Source organism: Acanthopagrus latus, chromosome 8, assembly GCF_904848185.1.
Source record: "Acanthopagrus latus isolate v.2019 chromosome 8, fAcaLat1.1, whole genome shotgun sequence".
Classification (NCBI taxonomy): domain Eukaryota; kingdom Metazoa; phylum Chordata; class Actinopteri; order Spariformes; family Sparidae; genus Acanthopagrus; species Acanthopagrus latus.
Window position 1 is genome coordinate 768,193 of NC_051046.1, and position 26,578 is coordinate 794,770.

The 26,578-nt window shown below is 42.0% G+C and overlaps 3 protein-coding genes and 3 non-coding genes across 9 annotated transcripts; 5 read left to right on the forward strand and 1 right to left on the reverse strand.

Annotated features, from left to right (window-relative positions):
- Positions 1 to 436: 436 nt before the first annotated feature.
- On the forward strand, positions 437 to 11,036 carry sh3gl3b (SH3-domain GRB2-like 3b). Of its 3 annotated transcripts, none has more exons than XM_037107362.1 (12): positions 437 to 685; positions 1,224 to 1,392; positions 2,402 to 2,470; positions 2,551 to 2,623; positions 2,742 to 2,885; positions 3,457 to 3,590; positions 3,759 to 3,917; positions 4,630 to 4,733; positions 5,663 to 5,787; positions 5,877 to 5,930; positions 6,998 to 7,239; positions 10,902 to 11,036. In XM_037107362.1, the coding sequence occupies exons 1-11, from the start codon at positions 660 to 662 to the stop codon at positions 7,207 to 7,209; spliced, it is 1,269 nt and encodes a 422-aa protein (XP_036963257.1). In that variant the 5' UTR covers positions 437 to 659; the 3' UTR covers positions 7,210 to 7,239; positions 10,902 to 11,036. The 3 variants fall into 3 exon arrangements, with proteins under 3 accessions (XP_036963257.1, XP_036963258.1, XP_036963256.1); XM_037107363.1 differs by lacking the exon at positions 10,902 to 11,036 and adding an exon at positions 9,597 to 9,651; XM_037107361.1 differs by lacking the exon at positions 10,902 to 11,036 and having other exon boundaries at positions 6,998 to 7,799.
- Positions 10,946 to 16,550, forward strand: zgc:114188 (uncharacterized protein LOC541327 homolog). Its single transcript, XM_037107395.1, has 5 exons — positions 10,946 to 11,057; positions 11,990 to 12,141; positions 12,792 to 12,897; positions 14,263 to 14,328; positions 16,429 to 16,550. Exons 1-5 carry the CDS (start codon positions 11,055 to 11,057, stop codon positions 16,504 to 16,506), a joined length of 405 nt encoding a protein of 134 aa, XP_036963290.1. The 5' UTR covers positions 10,946 to 11,054; the 3' UTR covers positions 16,507 to 16,550.
- LOC119025181 lies at positions 12,176 to 12,302 on the forward strand. The gene has a single exon (XR_005076722.1). It is a non-coding gene; the product is annotated as a small nucleolar RNA SNORA71 (small nucleolar RNA).
- On the forward strand, positions 13,212 to 13,338 carry LOC119025198. The gene has a single exon (XR_005076738.1). It is a non-coding gene; the product is annotated as a small nucleolar RNA SNORA71 (small nucleolar RNA).
- On the forward strand, positions 16,230 to 16,355 carry LOC119025180. Its single transcript, XR_005076721.1, has one exon. It is a non-coding gene; the product is annotated as a small nucleolar RNA SNORA71 (small nucleolar RNA).
- A 1,084-nt stretch (positions 16,551 to 17,634) lies between the features above and the next one.
- On the reverse strand, positions 17,635 to 20,381 carry cart2 (cocaine- and amphetamine-regulated transcript 2). Of its 2 annotated transcripts, none has more exons than XM_037107397.1 (3): positions 19,832 to 20,381; positions 18,379 to 18,462; positions 17,635 to 17,879 (listed from the first exon to the last, which is right to left on the reverse strand). In XM_037107397.1, the coding sequence occupies exons 1-3, from the start codon at positions 19,985 to 19,987 to the stop codon at positions 17,772 to 17,774; spliced, it is 348 nt and encodes a 115-aa protein (XP_036963292.1). In that variant the 5' UTR covers positions 19,988 to 20,381; the 3' UTR covers positions 17,635 to 17,771. The 2 variants fall into 2 exon arrangements, with proteins under 2 accessions (XP_036963292.1, XP_036963293.1); XM_037107398.1 differs by having other exon boundaries at positions 19,865 to 20,347.
- Positions 20,382 to 26,578: the final 6,197 nt, after the last annotated feature.

Genomic DNA, 26,578 nt, shown 5'->3' on the forward strand with positions numbered 1-26,578 from the left:
CTAGAAAAGTGGCACGGTCCGCCACATGTAAACATAGTGAAGCAGTATAAACTGTGTCATCCTTTAAGGTCTGTTTATTGATTCAGTTTGTTCGGTCATGAACACAAAGAGAGTTTGATTATTTAGTTTGTTCAGGCAGAAAAACTCTTCTTCTGTCCTCTTTAAAACTACAGTGTCTTTATTTGGTTCCTGTCTGTTTCCTGAATATATTTGTACATGTGTGAATGTGTAACTGAGACATTAACTTACTGCACCTTGTACCAGGAGCTTTATAAAGTTCACAACACTGACTCTCAGTTCACGGGGCGGAGCTGCCACATCCAAGATGGCGGTTAGATAGACATACGGTCCCGCGCTAAGCCTCCAGGAGGAGCGCGAGGCTCTGAAAAACTAGTTCCGTGATGCACTGCGGCTCAAAAGGACTCTTCCCCGGAAGCTAACTGTGAAAGAAACGTCTGTAAAATGTCGGATTCTTCTCTGGAGCGTCACACCGCCCGAGACTCGTCTGACTGTCAGAATTTGAACCGTTATGTGCAGTTACACTAGTAAAGTCTAGAAGAGCCGCGAGATTAAATTAGTTTATCCTCATTCAAGTTAGCCGCGCGCTAAACCGGATGTTAGCTAGCGCGGTCGGCGAAAGTCTCTAGTGCGCATGCTCAATGTTCAGCAGTGTTGGCACATTCAGGTGAAATTTCATGATTCCAACATTTCTCTAAACACCTGATGGAGCAGGCTACAAATGATAACAAATCGTATAATACGTGATTATTGATTAAATAGAATAAGTGAAGTCATGTGAATTAGATAAATTAATGACCCCGTTAAAAAAAAAGAACTAAAAACAAATCCTAGCCTGTAACCTGTGAAAGACAAAATGAACGCCAAGTGGCCAAATTGATCATTTATGTCAATTTAAATGATTATTTAATAACAGCAAAAAAGAAAATTCGGCAAAAATATTATTAAGATTAATATTATCACAATGATAATAACGTTAAATCAAATGATAATATTGTTTTATACGCAAATAAATTTAAATGAGATTAAAACCGGTTGTATATTTCAAAGTGAAATAATAAAAACCTGGTGTGTTTTGGATGAATCGTGTAAAAATGTAAATTAAATATTGAGATGACCGTGTAAGAACCAATATGTCCGAACATTCGTTTATTAAGATTAAATCTTTTAACGTAAAAACTAGAATATGTGTAATAATAAAGCAGACTGGAGGAGCGGCCGGAGGGGGCGGAGCGGCTCGCTGCAGCAGGCTCTGCGGGGGACGGAGCCGCTCAGACGGGATGGAGCCTGTCGGTACCGAGCAGCTCCTCTGATCTGCGGCCGGTGAACATGTCTGTCTCCGGGATGAAGAAGCAGCTCCACAAAGCCAGTCAGGTAACCGGGACAAACCGGGCCGAGCCGGGTCGAGCCGGGATCAACCGGCCTGATGTTTTCTGTACCGGGGGATTAATACTGAGTGATGCTGCGACACAGGGCCTGCAGCACTGATCACTGCCGACCAGCAGAAACACTGAGTGATCACCGACAATCGATCATTTTGATTTATGATCCAGAATATAAATGATCTGTTACAATATTAATATACAACATATCCACCTCCTGTTGTTGTTGTGCTGCTACACGATGCTGCCGGTGACTGACTGCAGCCATCTCTACCTGCTGGTGCATTAATGCTACAGTCCTGTCAGCACAGCACAGATAAAAATATGTACATGAATGTTGATATTGTCACAGCAACTGACTCCTGCTCTTCTTTGTCTGCTCAGTTTCCTCTCACTGTCTCACTTCTCCAGTAGTTCTCCTGATTTCTTCCAAATGTTCAAACTTTTTTTTCCATTTGAGTTTTCACAACTTGTTTCTGGTCCTCCAGTGAGAAACAGAAACAGAAATTAAGAGGAGAAAGAAAAACTTCACATGTACAGAAATTTAGAATTCAAGTTACTCACAGAAAGTTTGAGAAGACGTGTGTCAGTGTCAGAATGAGGATTTACACTGTATACTGTCTTGTGTTCGCTTTTATTGTGAAAGGTGCAAACATGGAAGTCATCAGTCTGTATGTGCTGCAGTTGTGAGCTGAATTTTGTTTGAATGATTATTATTTATTATCTTCATAAGTTCATAACCCTCTGCTATAATATTTTTAACATGAAAACAACACCTTTGTTATTTTCTGTGACCGAATCAGCCACAGAAGGATATTTGGAAGTTCAGCTTGTTTGTTCTGCACTGAAGCTCCTCAAACCTCCCTGAGGCATCAGATTGGTTACAAACCACTGCTGTATGAGCGTAGCTGCATCCAGCCACTCGTGTGATAACAAAGATATAATAAATAAAAGTACCTTTGACACCACGACTTCTACTGATGTTACAACTCTTCCTGCAGCTGCTGAACGAGAGGCTGATGGGAGCTGAAGGGACGAGAATGGACGAGGACTTCTTGAAGATGGAGAAGGTACAGCAGTGCAGGTGGCACTTTAAATCTGAGTCAAGAGACAAACTGACTGACTTCCTGTCTGTGTGTGTGTCTGTCAGGGTGTTGCAGTGATCCACGCTCTGCTGGTCGAGCTGCTGTCCAAAACGACAGAGTTCCTCCAACCAAATCCAGGTACTGAGAAACGCAACACAGCTGCTTTCACTGACCGTAAATGTTTATTCCAATGATTTTATTTGAAGATTTTGATCATCTCGTGTTCCTTCGTGACATCATCTTTGTGTTTTCACAGCAGACAGAGCGAAACTGAGCATGCTCAACACGATGTCCAGGATTCGAGGACAGGGCCGGTCGGTGGGTTACCCGCAGACGGAGGGCATGCTGGGAGACTGCATGTCGCACTACGGCCAGGAGCTCGGAGCTGCTTCTGAATTTGGTACGATGTCGGTCTCAACACTGCCAGCAGATAAGAGTCAAAAATGGAGGAAAACATGACGTGAAACATGAAAGAAATCTGTAATTCTCTCTTTTCTCATCCAAACAGTCACACAGTTATTGTGAACAACTGAGCTCAACCCTCACAAACACGGTCAGGATACAGTCAGATAGTTGGTTAACAGGAGAGAGACGTCTAGGTGTGGAAATAAATGAAAACCTCCGATTTCAGTCTAAGCAGACGGGACGAGTCAGACTTCGGTTTTATCTTGTTTTAATCTGTCACATTATGCGCTGCAGTTTGACAGACAGGAGAGCTGTGACATCCACGTTATCATGGATGAATAAAGGAGTCACACCCTGTTCATGCAAATAGAAATAATGTTCTCACAATATTATAAATTATCATCGGATTGCGTTTATCTCAGAACACAAATCATCTGCACACGTCTGTGGAAACTTCAGTCAGACTTGAACAAAGGAGAAAAATGATGCATGTTTAGTTTTGACTCTCGCTGCTTTTTGTGTTTTTACATTTTCTGTCGGTTCTGGTTGGTCGTCTGGCGGATCAGGCGGCGCTCTGTCTGTTGTGGGTGAGACGCTGCAGCAGGTCGCTCAGGCCAGGGACACTCTGGATGTCAACGTCAAACACTCCTTCATCGACCCCCTGCAGGACCTCCACAACACAGAGCTGAAGGACATCCGGGTGAGAGGACGGTCTAGTTCCCAGTCAGATGGAAGCTTCAGAGTTTTATGACGCTCAGGACTCTCTTTATACCCAGAATGCATCTGGAACAGAATCTGAACAAATAGTTTGGTCCAAATGTTCAGCAGCCATGTGTGTTTCTGATCTTTGTTCTGATTGGTTCTTCAGTACCAGCTGAAGAAGCTGAACGGTCGTCGTCTGGACTTCGACTACAAGAGGAGACGAAGGGGGAAAGTCCCGGCAGAGGAGCTCCGACAAGCCTGGGACAAGTTCATCACATCCAAAGAGCTGGCAGAGAGGAGCATGTTCATCCTGCTGCAGAATGACGTGAGTCTCAGTCTGTCTGTGTGTCTGTGTGTCCCTCACACATCTCCAGAACCACCCGTCCAATCCACTTCACACTCTGCAGGTTTGTTGCTGTGGAGCAAAGGACGTGCAGTGTCGTATGTGGTGCACTTCGTACATGCACAGCTTCCATACATCCTGAATAAACAGCACTCTACAGCAGCTTCATGGCTCTGCAGACTGAAGCTGGACTCACATGATCTTATGGAGAAGCAGACATAAACAAAATGGCGGTTAGCGTAAAAATCAGTGCAGAAGGTGAAACGAGACTTGATGAACGCTGGTTTTCTTCAGAGAGAACTGGAGGTGAAATGTTAATTTTCCGTCAACAGTAGCACGCTCACTAACGTTACCGTTGTTTGGCAGCACGTGAAGATGCTCCGGGCTGCCTCTCTCTCATTGGTTGATGTGGTGACTGTAATCCAAAACCAAGTGAGAGCAAAGAAGAAAACGTCTGTTATCATCCCTTGGCAGAGATGGTATCCAGGAAAAATATGTTCTGAACTTCAGGGAGGCTCATGTGGCCAAACAGAACTGACTTTATAATACTGATAATAAATGGAAACATCTACTGACACATGCATCCATGGAAAAGTAATTTTGCATACTGATTAATAAATTAAGTTTTATGAATGACTTTGCTTTCTGACGTCTGGTTGCTGTGCTGCAGCTGACTTCCTGTTTCCTCCTGCAGGTTGATCAGCTGACCCGTCTGAAGGCGCTGGTCGCTGCGCTGCTCGACTTTCATCGCAACGCCCAGCGCATCCTGCTGGGTCTCCATGGCAACCTGCAGGCAAGGTGAGCCTGCTAAGACACCTGTCACACCCACTACAAACACTGAAGGGGTCATATTTTCCCAATCTACATGTTCATACTTTAATTTGGGGTCCTGGTTGAAACGGTTTAAATACATCAAACACTTTATCAGTTCATCGCTGCAGCGTCTCTGTGCACACTGTGTCTTGAATGCTCCATTTAAGAGTGAGACATTTCTCCTCTTTTCAATCTTTGGCATGAGCTGCACATTACTGGGCAGGATGTAGCCAATCAGAGGCAGAGGAGAGCAGGTCATGCCGAGCAAGGTAGTGTGATCTAAAATAATAAATAATAATACATTTTTTCACTTTGCAGAACTTCAACATGCACAAACATGTTTAAAAACACAATAAAGAAACGGCAAAAACCCCAAGAGCAGAAAACGACCTCTTTAATAACAATCTGTGTGTTTGTTATTCTGTGTACAGAAATCATTAACAAGCCTGAAGGTAGACAAGAATTTGTTTTGTACATGTTCTGGTGATTTTCTTAACAGATTACGCAGCTGAGGTTGATGAGACGCTCATTATAGTTTTGCAGGTTTTTACCAATTATCCAAACTTTACTACTCGTTGGCCCAAAATGGACGCAACGAAGAACATGAATTAACATCCGAAACAAATATGACCACAGATGTTTTTTATTGCAAATGATTGACAGGCCTGATGACATTTTGATCAAATGGGATGAACAACATGTTGATGAAGGACTCAGGTGTTGTAGACGTAGATGTGTTGGGGCTCATCTCCCATAGACTTCAACACAGCTGGCACCAAGGTTCAGCGATGTGCTGACCCTTCCTTTATTTTTTAAGTCCCTTGCTGCTGTTAAGGTGAAGTTATCATGCTAAAATGCTAAGCTGAGTGTGTGTGTGTGTGTGTGTGTGTGTGTGTGTGTGTGTTGTGAAACAGGCTGACGGCTGCCAGCAACAAACCAGAGCGCCGGTTCAGACCCAGGAAGATCAGGATCCGAAGTGAACACAACAGCAGCACCGGGTTTTACCACCAGCCGTCAATCACAGCTGCAGCGTCCTCAGGTTCGTCGGGTTTCTCCTGTTTGAGATGTTTTCTCACGTCCACATGCTCTGGAATGAAATGTGATATCTGTTGTGTTTTACTGCTACAGGAGAACCCGTCACAGTGTTGCCATCCCGACCCGGCAGTCCGATCTCCTGCTACGGTGAGAAACACTCAGTGCGTTTACATGACACTCAAGAAAACAAATTACTGTGTTAGTCCGACTATGATCGGATTTTTAAGATGCATGTATACACTTTAGTCTGACTAAAATCGGACCGGATCTGATTTCTCATAGTCGGATTAAAGCACAAGATTATTCGATTGATAGTTGCATTATTCCTGGATGTATACGCTCCAGCGGACCGGATTGGATTTTTGCGTTCTGCGCAGGCTTGAGATTTTTTTCCCCGGGACCGTGAGCTGGAAGTAAACAGACGGCGGCGGCGTCTTTGCTCTGAAATCACTGCAAGCAAGAGCACCATTGTGCATCTAGTTTGTGTAATTATCATGTTCACCATATACGAAATGTACAAAGATGCAGCTTCGTCTGGCTCTTCGTACGGCATCTTTCTTGAGTGCCGAGGCAGCTGGTGACGTAAAGAGGTCAGCTGGAGGTGTTTCTGTTACCACTAGTTGAAATGGGTACAGCGCCACCTAGTGTACCGGGGTGTGACATGCTCCAGCCAGTAATTCAATTTTCTCACCAGCATGTATACTCGGACAACTGCAGTTGTCTGATTGAGCAGCATAGTCAAACTATGGCTGTAATCTGACTAAGCTGTGCATGTAAACACACTGACTGACATCAACAAACAAACTTGGAGATGTGACACAAAGGTGATGTTTATGAGTTATTACAAGTGCTTTAGATTTACGATTCCATTTACATTTCGACCCTCACCTGAAGTCAGGAGCCCTCAGGGAGTGACCAAAGAATGAGATTGTGGATACAATTAGCTGAAATAAGTGGTCTGTGTTCAGGGGGAGGAGCTTAGAGAAGAGTACTCAGGTATCGTACATGAACTCATGACAGCAGTGAGTTCAGTGAGCAGCAGTTAGTGGTTAGCTGCCCTATTTAGCTTTGGAGCTACCTATGAATTCTGGTGATATCTTACAAATGACACCTCTCTCTCTCTCTCTGTCTCTCTGTCTCTCTCTCTCTCTGTCTCTCTCTGTCTCTCTCTCTCTCTCTCTCTCTCTCTCTCTCTCTCTGTGTCTCTCGCCCAGCTGATAGTAAGCTGGTCCAGGATCAGCCCTGTTGCCGGGCGATGTACTCCTTCCACCCGAATCGCGAGGGTGAGCTAGATTTCAACGAGGGTGACATCATCGTCCTCACCAATCACGTCGACGCCAACTGGTACGAGGGCACGCTCGGCAGCCAATCAGGTCTGTTCCCCGTCAGCTACGTGGACGTGCTGGTGCCTCTGCCGTTACCATGACAACATGTCAAGCATGAAGCTGGAAATCAGGTCAGAGTGATTTCTGCTCAGGAGTCGATGATATGCAACCTTTAGCTTATATTTTGCACTTTTCAGGAGTGAATCAGCAGGCGACGCGTCTGTTCTACAGGAAAGGAAGGCCATAGTTTGTACTGTCGAGCACTTTAGGTTCTGATCTCATGTTACACTTTAATACACCAGCTGCTGAAGAGAGGCTCAGTCAGTAAATACAACAGTGTTAGACTAATGTGTTTCCCTTTAAGACTTTTAGATTCATTTCCTGCACAAAACTGCGTTCTGCCTTTTACATCACTGCACATTTCCACCAGAGTCCTCAAGAACTCAACACACTTAAGACTGTTAAATAGAGCCCAGTATAGTACATTTACCAGGATGTACAGTTTTATGATATATAAAAATAAACTATAAAATAGGTTTGATTTAGCTCTTAGGTGAACGGTGTGGTGTTTGTTCACTTTCTGCATGTACTGAAAGTAAAGTTATTGTAACTTGTCGGCACTTTATCTGAAGCTTTAAGAGACTCGGGTCAGGAGGCTTCTGACCTGAAACATTAAAAAGGTTGATGGTGATTCATTTGTGTAAAAACATTCATTTTAAATTGAGTTCACAGCTGGAGTCAACATCTGTCCTGAGGGATCTGATCACAGCTGATCACTCAGACCACATTCAGAGGTGGTGTTATTGGTGTTATGTTATTGATCTAAACATGTCACATGTTACAAAGACACTAAACAGGAACAATATAGGCGACTTCTTTGTCCCCGTGGAGAAAGTCCCCAGACTCCCTTAACAAATGTGTCAGTTTAGTGAGTTGTTGAGTTGGAGACACTTTATAAACTCTGTGAAACTCTGTCTCTGACTCATTCTGCATTATTTGGACCTTCTTGTTCATTCAGCAAATGTTCTACATGAACTTCTTTCTGTCTTTGTGTAGAAACATCAGATCACGGGGTAGTGTAGCTGTGATCAGATCACTCAGGATGGATGTTGATACCAGGTGTGATCTGACTCTGACACATGAACACTTGGGGCCTTACATGTTGCAGTGGGGGCCCGGGGCCACAGGGTAATACAGCATGTGGGCCAAATAAAGAACCTTTTAGAAACGTTTAGAGAAAACAGCACATTCAGAGAAGCTTCAAAAAATGTTTCAGCATGCTTCAGTAGATTTACAATAAGACACTGAGTAGAACTCAAAGATCTGTGGTAGATTAGTAAAACTTAACCACTGTAGTTAAAGGAACAGTTCAACCTTTTGAGAAGCTGTTGAAATCGGATATAAATGTCATTATTGGGTGCAGAGATGCCTGAGACGGGATTATTTTAGCTCAGGTGAAAGATTTAACACTAACACCAGCCTCTTCTTGACTACATGCAGAGAAAGGAGGTGTAAAGTTTTCATATTCGAGCAGTATTGTACCGTATTCTGAACAGTCTGGGAGTTTCTGGCTGTGATGCACTGAGTACTCATATTTCACTCAAATAAAAATACCAATACAACAGTTAAAGTGCTGCATCCAAAATGTAACTCAAGTGAAACGTAAGTATTATCAGGAAGATGTACTAAGTTCAGGTCTCATTATGCAGAATGACCCCTTTCAGAATGATCCACAGTATATTGGATTATTGGATTATAATTATTGATGCATTAATGTGTTTATCGCTTTACCAAATAAGTCATTTTGTGAATTGGCTAACAGTTTCTCATGATTCTTCTGATCCTGCTCCCAAAATGTTGGACTGTCCCTTTAATGTAAACTCGTCACTGTAGGAAGAATCGCTGTAGTTCCTGCAGACTTCTGTACAAAGTAAATACTGTAATGGCTTTAAATCAGACGACTGTAGAAGATTGTCACAAGCATCTGGTTCAACGTGATGAATAAATCTGTTTACATGAATGTAGTGAAATGATATGTGTCATTATATATTTATTATATTTACTTTTGTTTATAAAAGTTGGGATGTGTGTAAAACATAGATCAGACCGGATGTGATCATTGATATTAACGTCTGACCTCATCACCTTCATCCATCTTTGTAAATATCTGCTTATTGTGAATTTGACGGCAGCGACACGTTGTGACAGAAACAATAAGGAGATAATTAAACGGGCTCAGGAACACTTTGTCAGAAACACAGGTTGTTTCTAAGTGATTAGTTCTGTTTTTGTTTATGTTTCACACAGAGGAACAGCTGTTTTAGAATCATGGTTTAATCAGAGACAGAAGATGGAATCAGTTAATTGTTTTAATTATATTTATCTCACAGAGAGATGCAGCGATTAGCATCACTGTTCCCTCTGTGGGGTTTTTGAATTGTATTGTGGATTATTACAGATAAAAAACACAAGATTCTGATCCTTCCAGGTTCTGTTGATCCAGATAATCTCCACAGATGAACTCCACTCTGTGATGTGTGAAGCTACATTAACTGTGTAGCAGTAAGAAGCTAATGTTAGGCTACAAACAGACGACATCACGGTCACATGACTGAAACGTCTCCACCACTAAGAGTCTTACTGCACAATTACTATCCAGGTTTTCTATAAACTGATCAATGTACAAGTTGTAAAGTCAGAGTTAGAACAGTGAGTGACAGAATTAAACTGTGGGACATTTAATGATGAATAAAATGCGTAAATATCTTCAGCCTGCAGAAACAACACACTTTATTTCAGGTGTCCTAAAGAAATCCCACTGACTTGAGTTGAGGGAAGGGGAGGTGCAAAAATGCAACTTATTTTGGGTTTTGGGACTCGTTCCTGCGACACACGACTGTCTCTCTATAGAAGATTCAACGTTTTTTATGGTATTGTGATGTTTTATAAATATTTCTTTATGTAATTAAGTAAGATTTAAACCTGTAACATGTTTAGTTTGAAGAGAAATAAATTGATTTTTCTCCAAGTTCAACAAAATCTTTGAATGTGATTTGATATTTTAAGTATATTTCCAACTCTGTTTGTTTGTGTCAGTGTGTTTTCCTCCGAGCACAGAGATGTCTGTTGTACAAAGACAAGAATCACTGAGAATGTATTTCTGCAATAAATCTGTAACTTCTGTGAGAAATCAATGTTTTCAGCTCTGATTTAGTCTTGTTGCCTCTAAGCAAAAATAAAGATCAGTGTCCACTCATAACTCATAACCACCACACACAGACTGTTCATTTTAAATATTACACATTTTACAGGAACTAATATACAGCTCAGAATGAACTATAGCATGAGATGTGAGACACAGACAGAGGCAGATGTCCGACATCCACAACAACATGAAATTCTCCAGAAGCCTCAAGATCCCAAACTGATTTGAAAAGTCGTCATTTATGCCTTTTTTAGATTTTCACTGTATCTTCTAAGTTGAAAGTGTTAGCATGCATTCTATATTGTTTATAGGGTAAAGTAAAAATGAGGATTACTATTGTTATTGTATTTTTAGCAATTAGCAAAACAAAAATATTCCATCCAAAACATCATATAAATGTTTTCCTGTCTGCTCATTGTACTGAGGAAAGATGTTTTATTAGGATACAAATATCTCCTAATATATTAGGGAGGAGACAATAAATTATATATAACAATACATAAAGAATAATAAACAACACATTAATATAATAAATACGTTTTGTATCATTCAAATTGTATTCTATATTCTGTCTTTATCTACCTGCAGTCAGTAGCGGCTTCCTGTTGTTGTTGTTGTTGTTCCCGCCTCCTGCCGCCAGGTGGCGCAGCCGCAGTAGCGCGTTTCCCTGCTCAGCTTCCGGCAGCGGATTTAAACTTCCACCGGAAGTCTGCTCGTCCTCTTCTACCAGGCCGATCCAACATGGTGGGTACTTTCTACATGTCGACCCGAGCTATCTGAATTAATCCTGACTCTTTTACAGTTTAAATACCGCGGTTATCTCCTGTATGGACACCGGAGTGTTTACCGTGTTTATTTCTGGCAGTATTGATGTTAGATGACACGAACAGAACAGTTTATTCGCACTGTTGTAGCAGCTAACTGCGGCTAACAGAGGAAGCGGAGTGGAGCAGCTCTCCAGCTGAATGAGCTGCGGTTCTTATTCATGTTATATCAGTGTAGTTAAACGGAAACAACAGTATCACTCCTTGATCTATATGTTTCAACACGGGCCGAAAATATAGTGAAGTAGTTGCTGCTCGGCGTTAGTTAGCGCTGGAGGAGAAACGTCGCTAGCTTGAGTGCCGCAGTGGTGCGTCTGTGCTGCTAGCTCACTGAGCAGTACACATTACATTAAACATCAGCCTGAAGAGATCAAGTGGAAGTATGTAAGCACGTCGTCACGGAACTAGTTTAAAACGAATTGTCTTTATTCAGGGAAACGTGAATAATGTCAGGTGAATCAGCGGTCCTTGGTTGAGGTGCAGCTTCAGTGATGTTTTTATCTCAGTTTATGTATTCAGTGTAAGTATTGTTCGATGAGGTCATGTTGGATCTGTCACAGGTCAATACCAGCTGGTCTGGCAGCCTATATATTAACCAAGCTCTTTAGTAAAAGATACACATTTACATAAATTTAGAGTCCCATATTTACGCCAATGTCATGTTGAGTATATTGTAGCTCAGAAATCACCCTGTCGTTGTCACTAGGTGTCTTAATATGATCTTAATATACCATGAGTTGTTTGCTTGAATGATTAATTCCCAAGTTGTAAATGTATCCGCGACTCTGTATGTTGAGACAAATCTAGCTCTCCTGAGTGAAATGTAATGTGTGATCTTTGAACTGCCCACAGGGACGAGTCAGGACCAAGACGGTGAAGAAGGCCGCCAGGGTCATCATCGAGAAATACTACACCCGGTTGGGCAGCGACTTCCACACCAACAAGAGGGTGTGCGAGGAGATCGCCATCATCCCCAGCAAGAAGCTCCGCAACAAGATCGCTGGGTGAGTTTCACTGCGGAGGAGCGTTCTCCCTCCACCCTGTATCGAAAGTGATCATGGCGTCCTTGTAGCCAGGTCATTGATACTACAGGAAGATGAAGCTGAGAGCCTTTCCCGTGTCTGAAGGACTCCTTATTTCTATCAGACCCTGGCGCTCCCAGACACTAGACAACGTTAATAGCCAATAATAATCTGCATTGCATGTCTCTACAATCATGCCTGCTTCTGGAGCCACAGACCAGTTCAGTCTATGGAGTGACACACCTGCAATTTCAAGCATACTTGTACAAAAATGTTAAACCAGCAGCCACAACATCACCAGACTCCCTTAACAAATTGTCTAATTTTATGAGTTGTTTGAGGAGAAACATTAACTCTGAGACGCTGCGTCTGACAAAGTCTTCATTATTTAGGTCTTCTTGGAAATTCGGCAAATGTTGTACATGAAGTTCTTTGTGAAAACATTGATTGTCCCAAAGATGTCCTCCTGCACATAAACCAGGGAAGTGAGGTCCAATCATAAGTGGTCACCCAGGACAGATGTTAATAGCAGCTCTGATCAGGACCTCTGTGATGGTCCACACTCTTCAGAGTTGTGCTGTGAACATGTTCTGTTTGGTTCTGACTGCTGTGTTGAATCACTGTTGCTGCAGGTATGTGACACATCTGATGAAGAGGATCCAGAGGGGTCCAGTCAGAGGCATCTCCATCAAACTGCAGGAGGAAGAGAGAGAGAGGAGGGACAACTACGTGCCAGAGGTCAGTGAATGCACCAACAGGCTGTCTGCTGCCTTCTGTCCTCCATCAGAACACACACATCTTAAAGCTGATGCAGTCCTGGTGGTGGCTGTCGTCCGTTTCCAGGTTTTAGTGATGTGATGAAGAGATGCTGGATTTGTTTGGAGTCTGTGGTGTTGAGCCGGCAGAATAGTCTAACTAAATCTTTTAATCATTGTGTAAAGAGTAAAATATATGATGATATTGGGGTTTAAATGCCAATGTTGAAGGGATATTTTTACGAATGACATCATACAGACTTTAAAATATTCCCATTAGTGTGATTGACTTGTGTGTCCTGTATCGAAAGTGATCATGGCGTCCCTGTAGCCAGGTCATTGATAGTACAGGAAGAATAACCTGCGGGCCTTTCCCGTGTTCAAAGGATCCTCCGTTCCTCTTGAACCCTGGCGCTCTCAGACAGCCTTCATGTTAAATGCTCAGATAATCTGAATGCCTGTTTTCTAATGTTGGTGACAGGTGACAACATGCTCCGGTCCATTTTGACTCAATAAGGTTTTCAAGACTCATGGAAAGAGTTCAAAATGTTTATGCATGTATATTCTTCAACATTAACAACACGGGTTGGAAACTTGAACATTTTTCTGTATGAAACGTCCATCCAGGCGTTTTGAACTTTTTTCTTTTTTTTTTTTCCAGATGTGTGCAAGTTCAGATTTCTGTTCTGGACTTTTTGTGCAAGTTGGCGCATGTTTAAATGGCACAATCATTATAAAAAAAACTTAAACTCAGTAATCAGCTGGAAATTTTGATTTATGAGTTAATACAATTTTTTGTATTCTGTATTCTAAAGGTTTTCACAGAAAAAACATGGAGGATTTTGTTATTATGGCTGTCAGTATTTTCTGATTTAAGTGTGAAAACAGATCAGAGCTCCATCAAAACTACTCTGACTTTAACATGTCAACAACCTGAAACAATAAATTGATCTGCAATCTGCATATTTAAACATTATTTGTGAGAACTTGCAGAATTTCTCTGGTAATTTTAAGGTGATTAGTTTGAAACATGCCCTCTCAGTCTTATGAAGTGCTGCTTTAACCCACCAGCACACACCCGTGTCTGACATTTGTTTTTAATGAGGGATTTCCTTTGTGGCAGAACAGATGTGATTAAAATGTTCGACTGCCTCAAACTTTGTTTACTGACTCCAGCTGTAGCTTCTAATAGTTGGCAGACGTGTTTAGACGCGTGTTCTGAGGTCAGAACATCATCATGTTTTGTGGAAGTGATCCATTAGAATGAAGCGAACATGAAGGTGAGGAGGTGTGAACGAGGTGCTGATGTGACTGCCTGTCTAACTCCTCCCTGTGTTTACCTGTCCAGGTGTCTGCTCTGGACCAGGAGCTGATTGAAGTTGATCCCGACACCAAGGAGATGCTGAAGCTGCTGGTAAGTTTCCATTTTAAAATGCTTGAAATGGGCTCTAAGTTTGAACTGAAGGAGGATCTGTGGTTCCTGTTTCTCCACATCATCTCGAGTCCTCCTGAAGGAAACCACACAGCTAGCTTAGCTTTAGCCTGCAGCTGAACTTCCAGCACTCGACATGTTTTCTGTTTTTCAGAGCTCCTTTATTGTTGAGAGCTTTCACTGTAGTCAGGTTAGAGAAACTGAACATCTTATCATGCTGACTTTTATCTTTTTATAGTTGAATCACTGAAGGCTGGTGTTTTATTTTAGGTGAATACTGTTTGAACTTGAGTGTAACTAACCTGCAGAAAGACACCAGGATGAAGTCCAGCTGTAAACCCTGTCTGTGTTTCAGGACATGAAACTGATCTCATCTTTACTGATCCACATGTGATGTTTTAATCTGAAATCAAACTTTAAAATTGAAAGTAGAATCACGACAAGATCAGTGATGAGAGTTGGTAGTAATGTGCATTTACTCACAGCCAGAGTACATCGAGTTTATACATCAATACTTAAAGTGCATCATGCTGCAGATGGGAATATGGATATCTTGATTAGGACTCAGTAATATGTAGAATGTTGTACTTGTACTTAAATCAGTAGTTCTAGATTATAACTGCTACTTTGACTACAGTAAAATATCTGAATACCTTCCACCTGTTAGTCCCGATGCAAGTTAACGCCACATCATTTCAAGAGCAAACTGCAGTGGAAGTGAACAGTGTAAATTAAAGTGAAGGATTCAGAGTCCACACAGACTCTGAGGTGAAGTCGGGACTGAAGCGTCTGATGTGGCGACACTTTGATCAGAGCAGCTCAGGCTGCTGATGTTACTAATGATGTCACAGCAGCGGGTCGAGTGTTGGAGAAAACGAAACTCTTTTTATGAGCCATAAAATCTGGAGGCAGAACATTTTCCTGCCGGTTGAGTTCTGTGAGCGTTACTGTGACGCTTCAGAGCATCAAACAGTCTAATGAGGCACTTTAAGGCGCCGCTAATGACGCACTGTAGGAAGATTAAAGGGTCAGTCTGAGAAACTTGTTTTCATCAAGTTAATCAGCAGAAAGTGTTTTTATTGGCTCATCAGCAGTTCTGATGGGTCATCAGGACAGTTTCTGTAATGAGCGTTTGACTGTTCAGGCCTTTACATTGAATGTAAGGCTGCGTTGGCATTAGTCAGTCTGTTGGAAGCTGCTGCGTCAGATTGTTTAAATGTGAGACACTTAAAAGGATCTGACTGAGACCGGTTCACCATAATGTCCAACAGCTTTCAACAGAACCAGCAGCGTCTCTTCAGAATGTTTAAATAAACAACATCTGCTCATCAAACCAAACTTTATGTGCTCAGGAACCATCAGGGCGACTCGTTGACACTGCAGAGTGGAAAACAGTCGACTGGCTTTCTTGTCGTAGAAAATACAGAGAAGAGAACGCAAAATGTCGTTTGTCCTGGAGAATTATCTCCATAGAATATTTTCATTTTAGCACATCTACGTCGAGGATCAACAGACTTAGTGTGATGTCATTTTTCATACTGTGGAAGAGGTAAATGTTTCTGTGACCCTGAACATAAGAAATGTTAAAGTTAAGGTTCGTAGCTGCTCACAGCTCCACTCGTCACGGTGAAAATGCGGCTGTTTGGTTTGTCAGTGGATCGCTGCGACCTGCGTCAGGTGAGATGAGGCAGCACTGTGATGAGTGAAGAAACAGATTCAGGGAATGAGTCAATAGATTTTAAGTACGGAGCTTCTCAAATAAAATACAGTGACAGAATCCTACTGAGATATGAGAATATATTAAAATGGGTTTTGCCTGTTGAGTCTAAAATCAGACGAACGGATTCATGATGCCACTCTGTCGTGTCCGCTGTCTGTCTCCACCCTGTATCGAAAGTGATCATGGCGTCCTCGTGGCCAGGTCATTGATACTACAGGAAGATGAAGCTGAGAGCTTTTCCCGTGTTTGAAGGATCCCTGTTCCTCTCAGACCCTGTTGCTCCCAGACAGACTTTCTCTCTGAAATCAGCTGTTCTTTCTCCTGTCTGCTGATGAAACTCACACCTCTTCTTCTGTTCGCAGGACTTCGGCAATCTGTCCAACCTGCAGGTCACCCAACCCACCGTCGGCATGAACTTCAAGCAGCCCCGAGGAGTCTAGATGTCTGTAATTATCTTCCTAATAAAACCCTTTGGGACAAAAACCTCTGCTGTGCAGGACTGTTGATTTGATACGTTTTTAAATGTCTGAACCATCAAAACTCTGCTGGTGTTAAATGACCTTTAACTCTTTACACACAGGATCAAGATACAAAAGGGGAGCAAAGTAATGAGAATAAATGAGGAGAAATAAATGGTTCTGCCAGCTGGAGATGTGAAAGCAGCCAGTCCGAGTCTAATAAATCAACAACATAAACTCACCAAATGTCAAAGGAAATATTTTGACTCCTATTTTTCTCTCTCTCCATTCAAACTGGACACAAACTGAGTCAGTCACCAGAACAGTTCTGGTTTGTCTCCTCTGGTTCGGTCCAAATCAAACCTCAGTTCAGTTACATGAAATTATATAAAGTCAGGTGAAGTGTTGTAGTCCAGAACAGTTCTGGAGTTTCACAGTAAGACAGAGTTGCATCATTCTGCTGAACAACTGAAGCAGCTGAGACCTGATTTAAACCAGGACGTCTCACCTGTCTCACCTGTGTCCAGCCTCCTCAGGCTGCAGGTGGAGTCCCTCTGTGTTTCTGTCCTGAGGGTGGTGCTGCAGCATCACATCACAGCTGCTCCTCTGACGGAGGTCATGTCCGAGAATCGGACAGTAAAAGGCAAGAGAATGTGACTTTATCATGTTAAATCCAGTCGGCACTGAAACTGACTGATGGAAAATATAAATGAAAGTCGCAATAAGGAGCTACAACATTTAATGCATCAGTATTACTGAAGGTAAATGCTGCATTAATTTGTTGTAGGTGACACTGATTTCTGTTTTAGTTTCTTTATGGACAGATTTTCTTCATTTTAATTTAGTTAGTTATTTGTTTAATTATTTTAAAATGATTAATTGTATCTTACAGAATGCAAAGGGGAAAAACAGTATAGAACTGAAAACAGTGAATGAACATTTGGAGAGAAGAAGATAAAAGATGAATGAATACAGAAGCAAATAAAACTGACTTGGATGAATTGACTTGATTATATGTTTTGTGCATTTACCTTCATGAACTGTGTTCACTGACCTGCTGGTGTGTTTGTGACTGACAGCTTCAGTCTGAAGCAGTGAAACGAAGACGAGTCGTCATGAAGCATCTTTAATACAACACAGCTGACAAACATCTGCACTACTTTACATCCATCTATATTTATACATTTATTTATATATGTGGAAAATATACATGTTAAAATAGACTCTTGCTGTGTAATCTGATTGGCTCATAAGCACTTCAGCAGGAAGAAGTTGCAGAAAGCTCCTTGAGGGCAGTCGCACATCTTCCCGATCCGAGATCCTTTCCTGACGGCACAGTGCTCCCCGAGGTCACACTGCCAACAGGAAGTACACACACACACACCTAGCTCAGATACAATGCAGTACAGTGTGTGTGTGTGTGTGTGTGAAACAGTAACGTGTTGGTGTGTAAATGTGAGCAGCTGGTGTGTTCTCGGACTCTTTCCTGCCAGCTGTAGTTTAGTTACTTTACATTTCTTATTTCTGCTCATAAATGATCACACAGGTTCTAATAGCTGCTTAAACCTTTGATGCATTTAGTTACTAGTTACTTTACAGATTACATGCTGCATCAGAGCCAAAGCAGCAAACTATCAGCTGTTAATTGTGTAATTATTTGGTGTATAATAATAATAATAATAATAATAAAAACAATAATAGTAATAATGATAATATCTACATCCTCATTACTTTACGGAGCAAAGGTTTACAGTTAACTCCTGATCTCAAGGCTTCAGTAGAACAGGCTAATAAAGTACGTGTGTGTGTGTGTGTGTGTGTGTGTGTGTGTGTGTGTGTGTGTGTGTGACTCACTGAGGGCACCTGTCCGTACTTCTTCTCCCACGGATTAATCCTCTTGGTCTGCAGCTTCTCCAGCACTTCATGCAGAGCGCCGAGCTGAACACACACACACACACACACACACACACACACACACACACACACACACACACACACACACACACACACACACACAGAGTAATGGAAAGTACAACAATTAAGTTTAACGTATCTGCTAACTTATTCTTTTGTTCCACTATATTTCAGAAGGACAAACGGCTCCTAATAAAGAACTACACAATATATAACACAAATACAGTATAGCACTAATCATCATCATTATTAATATTAGTATTATTTAATTTCCAGGGGAATATTCACAGGCTGCCCAGTGACACATACAGTCAAATTACTTCCATAGTTACCAGCTGCAACATGAAAGTGATGAACACATGAATGCATAATAATAATAATGATAATAATAATAATAATGATGAATATTATAATATATTCTGGATATCCTGCATAACAAGTTCTTTATTTTTGCTCCTTTAAACATCAAAACTTTCACAGAAAATGCAGCAACTTAATATTTCTGCTCTTCCTCCTCAGTAATCTGTCGAATGAGGACTTTGAAATGTGAAGTTACATCTGATCACAACACAGCTCGACATGTACATTTACAGTAACACACTACAGTCAAGTTAGTAGTATAACACTTATTATTTACACACTCAGTGTCTCAGTGTGACTATTGATCACATCTGATCAGTAACTTGAACTGATGACACAATAATATTGGAGAGTTCAGCTGCAACTAAAGATTATTGATCTGTTTAAATCCAATAAAATACATTTACACACACAAAACAGCAAATCTGCAATAAAAAAGTATTTTCCAATCGATTGACTAATTAATCAGTTGAATGATTCATCAGTTGATATTTTCCTCCTGATTGATTCCATGTTTTAGTCCATAAAATGTCAGATTTTGGTGAAACATCATTTAATTTCCTCGCAGTTCTTCAAAGGTCTTTTGTTCATCTGATCAATAATCAAAGCCAGCGATAATTTATAAATCTATAAATCTATTTAATAATGATATAAAGAACAAAGCAGAACAGAGTTGTTGGTGTTTTTTATTAAAAAATCACACAATATTTGATCAGTAGTAAACTAATCACTGCTGGTCAATCGATCATCTTCACTCGATCCTGAAGAATCATTACTGAACTGTACAATTACTGACGTCACTGTCAATGTTTACATGATGAACTCAATTAATATTCATATAAACATAAATATTAATATTATATCATATACAGTCCTGTGAAACTGGAACCAGAGAATATTTGGTCTTTTTTAATGAACAAAGCTTTAAAGATTCATTGATTCTCAAGTTATTGCTGTTAATTGATTAATGTCGGCGGCTCTGATCAGTTTCTATTAAATGTCTCTGTATAATATCTTATTTATCCCTCCGTACCTGTTGAGTAGCTGCAGTGATCAGAAAACTCACCAGTCTGTTGGAGTTGGAGTAGTGATAGTCCTGCACGTCCCGCTCGTCCCTCTCGGCTTCCGTCCTTCCCGCCGGGCAGAGCGCGGACAGCAGCGCCGCGCACAGCACAGCTCGCGCCAACATGTCGCCAGAAAACGGAGAGCAAAGTTCCGCGCGCTGCTCACCTCTGTCCTCCAGGTGTCTGTCTGTCCTCCAGGTGTCTGTCTGTCCTCCAGGTGTCTGTCTGTCCTCCAGGTGTCTGTCACGCGCTGCCGCTGCGCGCGGCGGGATGTTTTGAGGGACAGCCCCGCCCCCCAGAATCCGGGCGACGTCACGGGGGTGACGTAAACAGGCTCTCAGTGATGTCAGACTGCTGGATAATTAATTAGATCTAGAGCTTGAAGCCCCGCCCCCTACATGCACATACATGCACGACCTTCAGTGTGTATGTGTGTCACGGCCAGCACAACGAACCCAGCAGGAAGTCTGCAGTTTGATTCTCAGGTGACATTTTGCTGCCATTTCCCTCCTCTTACTTATTATTATTATTATTATCATGAAATATATATATGACATTATAATAATCATTCTTAATCCATTTTTACAGCATTCTACACTGTAAACATGTATACAGTGTTTTATATTTAAAAATAAACGTAGTTACAAATTCAAAATATAAAATCAAACAACAATAAACAGTCTGATTGAGTGGACAGGCCAGTAAACCAAACTCCACTCTAAAAACAGCTGCTTTAAGGTCAGGCTGGCTTTTTTTCACAGTAAAAACTTTAGATACAAGTTTACAAAAACTCTTTGATTAACAGGCAGACGTACAGGAACACAGGCCGTAAGAACCAGGACCAGAGAGAGAAACTCTTTTCTTTTTATGCCACTTTCTCGTTTTAATTCAGAGCTAAATTTAGCACTTTTTACTCCACAAGTGCTATTTGAGAACTTTGTTATAAGTTATTTTATTGGCTACTTGAAGAGTTTTGCACACGAAACAAAGGAAATTAATCTGAAACTATTTTTACAGTGACTGAAGTCACTTTTGCTGCAACAACAAACATCCTGCTTCACATGACTGATGACGTCAGAGTCTCAGTCTGCAGGACTCTTTACTGCACGAGTACTCGCAGTACTTTGTCTGAAGAACTGGTCTGAATTCTTCCTCCACACCTGAATAATGTAAATAATGTTACACTCATCGAACTGATGGGTGAAACTCAGGACACATCTGGTGAAGCTGCTCAGACGCAGCAGACAGGCGAGTGTAACGCTGGATGTGTTTGTGACTTTCTGCTTGTCTCGTCATTGATCCGCAGCAGAAACAAACAGATTGCTTATGGATGAAGTGATTTACTTTGATAAACACCCTCCTGCCTGAAAACAACCCGGATATCTCAGAACCAAACTGCCAGAATTAATCTGTGTAAAGCTGCTGGAGGAGCGACGGCCAGTTTTCCAATTTCCTTTTCATATTTAACTTTAAAGAAGCGGAGGGAAGCAGCACGGGGAACGTATTTCCCTCCCTGCAGAGCTTCTATTTATATTTCATATTAGTGCGGAGGGATGAAGGTATTAATGTCCACAACCCTCTTATAACTCAACTTAAACCCTTCTGACACACAGACACAGAGCTGCATCTTCAAATCCTCCATCCCTCCGATGGAAAACAGACCGCCGCCATGTTGTTCAGGTCACCAGAGGACGAGCAGCGTGATGACATCACCTTCATCATGAAACTCAGGAGGTCAAACATGTTGAGTGTTTACTGAACCAGACAGATGTCAGGACCAGAAGATGGTCTGTTGAGTCTGTTCTTACATCATCCCGGATGTTTCCAACGATGTTCCAACCAGAGACGTTTACTCAGACTAACGGTTTCATTCAGTCGCCTGTCGGGAGTCAGAGAGGAAAACACCTCGTCTGAGGCACTTTCCTGCAGTCGTGTTGATAAACAGGAGTGAAGATCCACAAAAGTTAAGAGTTGATCTCTGAGGTCTCCTCCTGTCGGCGGGCGGCTCCAGAATCTGATGAGACTTTGGCTGTTTGTTCCTCCGGAAGGTCCGGATCTGCACAGACACTCTCCAGCTGTCTGCAGACTTCTGATGTTTCTGTGGTTATAAACCAAAGTATTGAACACATGAACACGTCGACCTGATGACGGCGTCTGATGACACGTCAGAGCATCATCAGTTGTGTCATTTGCATGTTGCACTCGGCCATTTTGTGATTCTGATTTTTTTTGACGAGTTGTGCAGTTGGAGTGCTAATTATCAAATGCTGACATGCTGACGCGCTCAAACTGAAATAGCGAACATTAGACGGAGCTCTGCTGAACATCAGCATGCTACCTGAGCCTGTTAGCATGCTAATGTGAGCATTTAGCTCAGGAACAGCCTCACTAGCTGCTAGCCTGTTGGTGGCCTGTGGAACAACATTAACACACTCACACTGGTGATGTTTTGTCTTCCTGACGCTCTGAGACTCTTAGAGGAACCTGATGCTGTGAAGATAATCTGTTTTTGTTGAGCTCTGGTGTCTTTGTGTGTTCTCTAATGTTGTGATGATCCCAGACTTTTTATTTTGGACCTCAAACTGAGCAGATTGTTGTGGTAAACCTGCGTCTGCAGAGTCAGAGCTGCAGCAGTAAATCCTGCTGCTGTCAGCGAGCATTACTGTGACAATCAGAGTGTTGTGCTGATGTGAAGCAGCGCCGGTCACACAGAACAGAGAGCTAACAAGGAGTGTGGTCACAGCATTAAAGCAGTGTATGTATATGTATATATCAGCTCCCAGAGGACTCGACTGTAAATAAAGCTGCAGACAGAGGGAAGGTAAGAGGTTTAAACACGTCGTCTAGTTCTGCTCGGCTCCGGGACACGATTGTGTCCTTCTGGGACCAGCGTGAAGAAACGTCCCTGTTAACAAACTGCTGACGCTTTGTTGTGAAAGTGAGGATGGAAGCTGCTGAGAAGAGAATCTGATCAGGATGCAGCTCGGTTCATCATTTCTTCTTCTTCTTTGGTGTTTGATCCTCTTCTTCTGCTTCTTCTATTGACGCTGCATCAGGCCAACAACTTTAGACTTACGTAAACAAGCGGCATGTCTGAGTCGTGTGAGGACTGCAGTGTTAAGAGAAATATGCATCCTTAGCAAGCAGGATGTCTCAGTGTGCCTGAACGATAGGATGGCCAAAGCCCAAATTAAAGAAACAGTTCACCCAAAACTGAAAATTAAGTCACAGAACAAAACCTTTCTGGAGCTTCACCGTAAAACAGAGTTGCAGCATTCTGCTGAACAACTGAAGCAGCTGAGACTTGATTTAAACATCAGAAGTCTCCATCAGCTCGTCTGCTGAGAGCGAAAGGTTTCAGCACACAAGAGCTCGACTGCACATCATTTGAAAGATAAGGTCTTTTTTTTGTCAGATGACTGTGTGGAACCATTTCATTAATAATAATTAAGATCTGTCGCTGCTCATTAACTAAACTACAGACTGCTCCTTTAAACATAGATCAGTGATTGGCTGGATTCATTATTCTGTCCAGGCGAGTCGTGACATGATGTTTTCACACAGTCACAGTCACTCTGTGACTCATACTGCAGGTTCTGGTTCTGTTCTGGCCGGGTTACTCAAACTGAGGCTGCAGGAGCGTCTTCGGATGAAATGAAGAGTGACGACGGAGGCGGAGCTGCTCACTAACACTGTCAGACACATTTCTGAGGGATTTGCACCGTCATCCTTCAGTTTCCTTCATCAACAAGAAGTGTCGTCTTCTGTCATCTGCGTGGAGAAAAGATCCGGTCACGCTGTAATGAAAAGGATCTTCTGGTTTGTATTAAAGTGTCGACTGAGAGTCCATGATACTGGTGCAAAAGGGGACATGACAAAATATTAAACATGAGAGAGAAATCATCGATGGGTCCAACAATATTTAAATTTTTCAGCCGCTCAAGGGAAAGTTAAACGTAACATTATGAGCATTTCTTGAATTCTTTCTGTCCGTTCAGGTTCAGTGAGTGTTGGAGACTCTTTACAACGTTTCCTGGTTATTGATTCTTCACCAGCTGCTGGTAATATTCATAGTAAATAACTGTCCAGTTCTTTCAGCTCAGCTGAACATTTCCAAATAAATAACTGCAGGTAAACAGGCAGCATCAGGCCTGATTAACATTCCTCCAATAAGAGAAGAGTAACTCCTCTGTGACATCACAGCCTCGTTCCTGAAGGCCACAACTTATTCTGGTTGTTTGTTGCCGTACGTGAATTTACTGCAGCAGTTCTGCAAAGTGACCTCTGCAACATGTCAGTGTTGACGGCAGCTTTTACACAAGAAACACAAAACTGTCCACTCCAGATGTTCAGCAGGACATGAGAGAGTCAGCTGAGAACTACAAAACATTAGAGTTCTTCAACTAGAACTACAAAAGCACACGTGTAAACTCATATGATGGGATGACCCAAAGCCAGAATTATCATTTATATGCTCAGAATGTTCCACAACATAAAGTTCAGGTCAGCTGATTTAGAATTATACATTTATTGCTCTGTTCTCGACGGGCATCACACAGCACTGAGATAATAACTAACGACAAAAAACACCAGAGAATAAAACAAGTGTTGCAGTTCTACATGTGGTTTGTCCATGTGGAGTTGCCGTAGTTCCATCTAGCAGAGCTGGTTGTTCAGCTGCTGTTTGTAGACGAAATCAAACTGTTTCTCTCTTTCATTTCTTCATTTAAAGTCAACGTTGTGTCGTCTGCATCTCTGAACTGAGTTTAAAGTCGCAATTCTGACTTTAAATTCAGAAACAAACATCAGTTTGAATAAAGTGTCTGACGATGAGTTGACGAGGAGATTAAGTTTGTTTTAGTTCAGTCAGAGAGAAACGTGATGATGTTAATCTGGATTTATTTTACAGATTGCACCTTTAAAACATCAGCTGTTTGCAGAGGTCTTGTGAGTTCTTGTGTTGGAGGCTCGAGGGTTGATGTTTAACGGACTCTCGGCCTCATTTGTTGGAGTTTGCTTATTTGAAGCCATTTTAATCATGTTTATTAGTTTTTCTTCGGACACTTTTGAAGTCTGAAATCTTCTCAAGATGACCAGAAAAAAGATCTGGGAGCCGCCGACACGGAGGAGAAGAGGATTTATGTTTCAGAATCCCTGAAGTTTAGGAGGGAAAGAGGAAAGTGGAGGCTTAACACAGCGTCTGAACATCTGTCAGCCTGACAGCAGCTTCACTGGGACTCAGACGTAAAGCTGCTGATCCAGGATCACCAGACGAGACGCACCAGGAAACAGAACTTCAGCAGAACCAACATCCAGACATGTGACCAACAAGCTGCCTCCAGCTCATCCACGATGATTCTTACATAATGTGACGGTGAAGTTAAACTCTTTGACAAGCAGAAAGTTTGGAACAGCGACATGAAGGCTGTGATGTTCGATAGCGAGTCATTATCTGTCCGGGCTTTGATGTGGGCTCAGATGCTGATGATCCAGTAGAACTCTCCGTCTCTTTGAAGCTCTCCAGTTTTAACTCCAGGACATCGGGCTCATTACAGCGCCACTAATTCCCGCCAGTCCTCTGATTCTGAGGCTGATGACTGATGCTAATGAGGTTTTTTATCCTCGGGTTTCTCCAGAGACTTCTCACATGCTGATGAGTGGCGTTCACAATCACGACTGTGGAAATGTTGGCGGGTCACGTGGGGCCCTCAGGACCTGTTGGGCCCCTGAGAGGACCGGTACTGACCACAGACTGAAAAGTACCAAAACAAGAGACACACGAGTCTCAAACCGCCTTCTCAGCTCACGACCCGATCCATCCAAACCTCATCCACAGGTCTGATGAGCTCACATGAAATGTTTGAGCAACATTTTGACCAAGAGTTCAACACATGGATTAGTATGAATGTATTGATTATATATGTTCCAGGTGAGCAGAACCTGGTGATTCAATTTGAATCTAACTGTTGTGAAGTAAAGAGTAAAACATGTCGCAATGACAGAATATTTAAAAAAAGAGTTAACATAAATTTTGGTCTTTACACGATTATTTTCCATCAAACTTCTGTGAGTTGCTGCTTCAGTTGTTTAAAAAGCCTCCATCAGTGTGTTCAGTGTTCCTCATCCTCATCGCCTCCATGTGCAGACAGTCACGGCGACACGGCGCCACCTGCTGCTGAGTTTATATACAACATAGAAATATTCACTGAGCTCAGTAAAATCACACAGAACTTCTGTCCTCTCCAAATCCTGTAGAAGTTATTTTTCTTTATCAAAATCTAATTTGGAGGAGAAGCAACCGAGAACACAGAAATATTCTGATTTAATCATCCAGGTTTATTTTCATAAACATGTCAGAAAAACAGTTTGACTGGAGTCATTTCCTGCTGACATCACATCCAGCTGCTCCTCGAGCCCCAGGATGAAACGTCTCGCTGGCAGTCGGTCGGTGGATCCGTCTGTTTCCATGGTGATGTTCTGGGTTTTCAGGGGTCCCAGTAACTGGTTCTGTACTGGTCCCAGTGAGGTCCGATCAGTGTGTCAGTGTGTGTGTAGCATTAACTAACAACATGCAGCCATATTTTCTTCATGAAACACTGACGTGACTTTTCAGTTTGCATGTTTTCTGTCTCTGACCCAGAAGAACCCGACACTGACTTACAAATGATTCAGTGTTTAAGCACTGTGACGGGACAGCAGCCTCCTCCACCCTCTGT